We start from the raw sequence: 5,315 nt of genomic DNA, 5'->3' as shown, positions 1-5,315 counted from the left end.
AGAACTTAGCAGTACTATTATAATATTTAAACAAAGAGATGAAATGGAAGGAGCTAAATAACATAAGAAGAAATAAGAAGGAGTGATGAGAAAAAGAACGTAAGATTTCATCACTAATGTCTTTATTTGATATTGTCATCGGTATGGCCTACCCGCTGAATTTTGAATCATTTTTCCTTTGTAAATTTCCATCTGTCTTTCATTCAGTTGTTATAAAGCTTAGGAATCTACGATCTCAATCTTTCATCTTGTCGTCGAGGAACAGAATTCAAAACAAGCAGGTGTTGCTAAGAACAATAAAATCATGCACCTGTCCTGGGATAGCATCCGGTGGGAGTGAAGTGAGCATCGTTGCCGTAAAGAAAAAAGAAGTAATGAAATCCCAACATGGAGCATTCGTATCGTAGCCATGTCGATATTTAAGATGGGCAGTAAATACCGTATCCACGTACTGCAATGCGCCACTAAAGTCACAAAAGATTTGCTATCTTGGATATCTTAGAAATACCGTAACTTTTGATCTTAGAATGCGATTCAGTTATTTTGTAAATTTTAGACAGATCAGTTGAGTGAATTACTTTATAAAATTGTTCTTTACTGTCTCGTCTCAGTATTTCCTTCAACTCTGATCTGCCCGTTTTTTGATATTTTTTGGAATGTGTTAAATCCCAAATTCGATCTATATACTTCTCCACGCTTACATCGATCCTGCTTAGCTGGGCCGCTTTCATGTCCTAAAATTACCAGCATGCTTTTTCAACAGTGACAACATTAATTGGATTATTTTAATGCTTATGTAACTTTTTGTGTTAAATTAACCTCAGTAAAGTGTATTTTCATGTATATGAAAAGATTTTTATTTTAAAGAGAACTTCTTTAATTATTATATTTAAATAAGTTCAAATGTATAAACCCAAAAATGGTCATACTTGAATTGCAGTAACAATAACGATTATGTATTAAATTTAATGATGCAATCATTTCAACATCTATTTAAAGATGCGCCTGAATGGCTTCAGATGTAGTTATTCAACTGGAAATAATTGCTAATAATTGCAGCAAAAGACTTCATGTTATTTTTTTTCCCCCAAAAATCAAAAACTTGAGCACTTACAACATTTAACTACTTTTTGGTAGAGAATTTATAGAGGATTAGAAAATTTAAACTCTTACATATTTTTCTGATTTTAGTTCACAGTTCACAATAGTTGGTATTTCTATTACTCGGTAATATCGTTTAATTATTATTGAGGTTCAAAAACTTGCAAACTTTTAAATGACGTCCTTCAAGTGCTTGAAATATCCATGCGCCAACTATCATATATAGAATGCAGGCTACAACCAATAGAAAATGCGGAGAAATGATTTTAGTAACAATCAAACGCCGTAAAATCCTAAAAATATCAGAACGTTAAAACTATATAGATATCAAATATTACTATAAATTGATTGGTATGTTTTTACTAAACGGAATATGACTCTTGCTGGACATAGCTTAGTTACAGTGTTCAAATGAAGTGAGAAATAATGTGTACCTTAAAAAAGACATTATAGCCAGCTTGTTGGTGAATTTGAATTCAAATTGATGCAAACATCTTGGCATTTTTAGTTACAATTGTTTCATAAATGTCGATAGATACGTCAACAAAGTAAGAAAGAAGACAAAAGAAAAGAATCGAGTAGCTTTGACGAAAATATAATAATGCTGTTTGGGTACTCAAAGAAATTGAAGAGATCGATTTCTGAAAATCCCGTGGGAATCAAAATTCGATATTTGCTGGTTTTGAAACTGAAACGATTTTGGCAACTACTTTTTCTTTCTTTTTTTTTAATAGAACCTAAAATTGAGTATCATAAATCAATAGATATAACACTCAGTTTGACGCACATTCTGGATGAAATCAAGTGATAAACCAAAATATCAGGACACAGTACTGATAAAATGAATGAAGGAACAGACTCAAGTGAGAACCTTCACAGATAACAGGCGAATAATTTATTCAAATACATAAAATTCCCAAGGATGTCACGTGAAGCATACACATGTACACGTATAAGATGTATATTATGCATGCGTGACACACGTGCACTCATTTGGCCCTTCTGTTTACCGTCATTTTTAGACCTTGGTCTCAAAGTCACCTTTGATCATGCTATAAAGAAATGATGTGAAAAATATGGCTGAGATTGTTGGTTGGATCAGTTGTCTCATTTTACTTGGCTTGATCAGTTAAGTCATCTGATGACAGAGCAGCATTTAGTACTGCCCAGAACGCAGTGAAATGTAAGCAAATTCGGTGTAATTTGAAAAATGACCGTTGCGACGACATACTTTTATTTCGTTTTAAATTATTTTATATTCTATTTTTGTCCTGCTGGCTCATTCCAGGGAAAGAAATTGGAGCAAAACTGAACAATGGCTCAGATTAAGGGACAGATCGAATTAAAATATCTTCATGTAGAAATTATATTCGCTATTTGAGCTCTGGACAAACTTTGTTGGACTCTTGGTTATTTAGCAAATATAAACATTCATCTTCTTCTACCACTGCTATCACTTCTGATATAATCACTGATATTATCACTATAATCCTAATGTTGACCAAATCAAACCAATAGTGTGTCCATGGTTAAATAAATATTTGTTAGAATCGGAGAAGAAATAAGAAATCAATCCATTCCAGCGAATTTTATGAGACAGCAATAAATGAACACTTTTTTGCTATTTTTTAAAAGATATACGACAGGGTGGTTTAAAGCTTAAAGTCTAGCAATATAATGGGAAGCGCAACAATACGAGTTCATCATAAGTGTCTACTTGGATTTGTTATTTCAAATTCCAATAGAATATCTTATTTTTATAATGAGAAAATGTGAGCAGAAAACGAAAGACAGATCTATTAGGAAATTCGATTGTTAAGTGGAAAACTGAACAATTAAAGTAAGTAGTCGAAAATTTGAATTGAAATGAAATAATTGTAATTATATTATCAGCTACTGAATACTGTTATTATAATGCCTTACTGCAGTATTGCAAGTTTTTCTCAACGATGATACAGTTAAGAAAGAAAAAATTGAAAGGAGTACTACTACTACTTGAATAGTACGGGTCCAGTTTCAGGCTAGATTTTTTTTCTCTTGGCTACACGGACCTTCATGCATATCTCATTCATTCTTGATAAAATGTGCAAATAATATAAGACGTAGAGAATGAAAATACATTAATATAAGTACGAAATAAAACATTAATTTGGATAGAAAATAGATGAATTAGTAAAATGTCAAAGAGACTGATGATGTTGACATATTTTTCGTTCGCACACATTGACTGAAATCATTTATTTTTACCTTTACTCGATTTAGAAAGTACGGTGTAAAGTATATATTAAATTATCAACTACAGAATTGTTTGCTGTTGATAATGGTAGTAGAAATAATTAGAGAAATGTGGTACTGTCAAAGAAGATTGGTTGGTTAATCCTTTTTGAGATGCAACCGTAAGTCTTGTCATCCTGACTTATAAAAAAACTGTGAAGACCTGCACCTTCTTTATTTCGAAATTCTTTAATTTACTATTGACATTATTTCCAGAACTTTCGATGAAGTCGCAAAATTTAATGAGAGACAAAATTGGAAAATCTTGTTCTGTGATCGATAAAACTTTGCATTTTGTCGAGTTCTTCTTTTTTTGAAATTAAAAACTGATTTCTCAAGCTTTTCAGTAGCAGGAAGCTATGAGAGATTTTTGTTACTTCATAATTACTACATATCTTCGGTTCACTTTGGAACAAATGCGCAGGCCATGTCGTCATAAGTGTTGAAGGATACAGGAAATTATCAGCATTGCATTTCTCATTTCATATTCTGCTAATCTTTTCTGTTTTCATTAACAACTTTCCATTTGTCCTCTTTGAAGTTCACTAAGAAAAATTAGCGTCCCATGTTATGCATAGCTCTTGTCACTGTCAATTGTCAAATTTCTAACCAGTGCTATGAAAATTCTTCCTGAAACATCAAATCTAAAAGTTTTGAGGGACAGTCTTTTTTTTTTTTCAAAATTGCTTCGAGATCTAATACAGTGAAGTGAAACAGCGATACACTGATTGATGATTATACTGACAAATTCAATAAGAAATTTAGATGTTTGGTAAGTTTCTTATGGATTTCTTATGAAAAACAGTTCAATGTATGCTTAAGTAATTATTGAAACACTCAACTCTTAAGCAAAAAACAAGTGTAAGTGATCAATACATGTCAGATCAATGGGACTTGGTCACATGAACTGGCTAATCACATTTCGAATTGCAAAGACTTGATAAAAAAGGACTGGAAGCAAATTGTCTGCTTAAGACATAACAGTTTCATTCATTCTGGTCCAACTCCACTTATTTTTCAAAATTAGAAGAAAGTCAAAATAATATACATTTTTATATTGGAGTGATGATAGTCTGAAACTGTGGTGGAAAGATCAACGAGTTCATTAACTTGATGTCCCCTCTTCCCACTTTAAGTATATTAATTAAAACTACAACTAAGACCTTCTTTTTACTTTGAGTGTGTTAACTAAAGGCATAAGCATCGCTGCTGGCCATATATTAAATTGCGGTTTTGCAATACAAAATATTCAGAATGATGGCGAAACAATTTCTTAAAGTATTGAGATCATCCGTATAAGGACAGGATTTGACAGGAGTGGAGGCAGTGAAAGTCAATAGAACCTCCTGGATGCAACAAAAACTAGGTATTTAGTCTAGACTTTCAAACTAATGCTAAAGATGCAGGCTTTAAAATTCTTCTACTCAAGCGGTGAATGACTTGACACCAAGCTTTGCATCTGATTCGAAGGCTACCATATTGCATTTGCTTATTTAAAATTTTAGTTTGAAAGTTCATTTTAGAAAGTATAAGTAACATGTCATGACTGCCGATGCAGTGAATTCATTCCTGTTCGATCATTCCCGTTCAAGATAATAAATAAATTCAGGAAAAATGGTGGAAACAACGATCGAGCCGATATGTCCGATATGTTCGTGCTTTTCGATGAATACAAACACAAGCTGCATGAAGGAACGGTTACTGCTTTTGCTATATTCTTTTTGCAGTAGGCATTGTCCATCCTTTTCTATTGATTATAACCATTTAATGTGAATGAGAGATACGATCTTCTAACTGAAACAGTAAAGAAGGAAGATTCCGATTTGGTTCTGGATTCGAAATTGGAAATGGTATATCCTGATGATGGTAACTTTTCTCCTTCGCTTTCCTGTTTAGTTCTCACTCTCATGTTGCAGGTACTTCTGTTTCATCTTTCTACT

The 5,315-nt window shown here is 32.6% G+C and overlaps 1 protein-coding gene across 1 annotated transcript; it reads right to left on the bottom strand.

Moving 5' to 3' along the window:
• Positions 1 to 268: 268 nt before the first annotated feature.
• On the bottom strand, positions 269 to 731 carry LOAG_12325 (hypothetical protein; the record flags this gene model as incomplete). The annotated part of the gene is made up of 2 exons (XM_003147838.1): positions 269 to 451; positions 579 to 731. 2 exons carry the CDS (start codon positions 729 to 731, stop codon positions 269 to 271), a joined length of 336 nt encoding a protein of 111 aa, XP_003147886.1.
• Positions 732 to 5,315: the final 4,584 nt, after the last annotated feature.

This window comes from Loa loa (genome assembly GCF_000183805.2).
Source record: "Loa loa unplaced genomic scaffold supercont3.103, whole genome shotgun sequence".
NCBI lineage: Eukaryota > Metazoa > Nematoda > Chromadorea > Rhabditida > Onchocercidae > Loa > Loa loa.
This window is presented reverse-complemented; position numbering and strand designations above follow the sequence as displayed.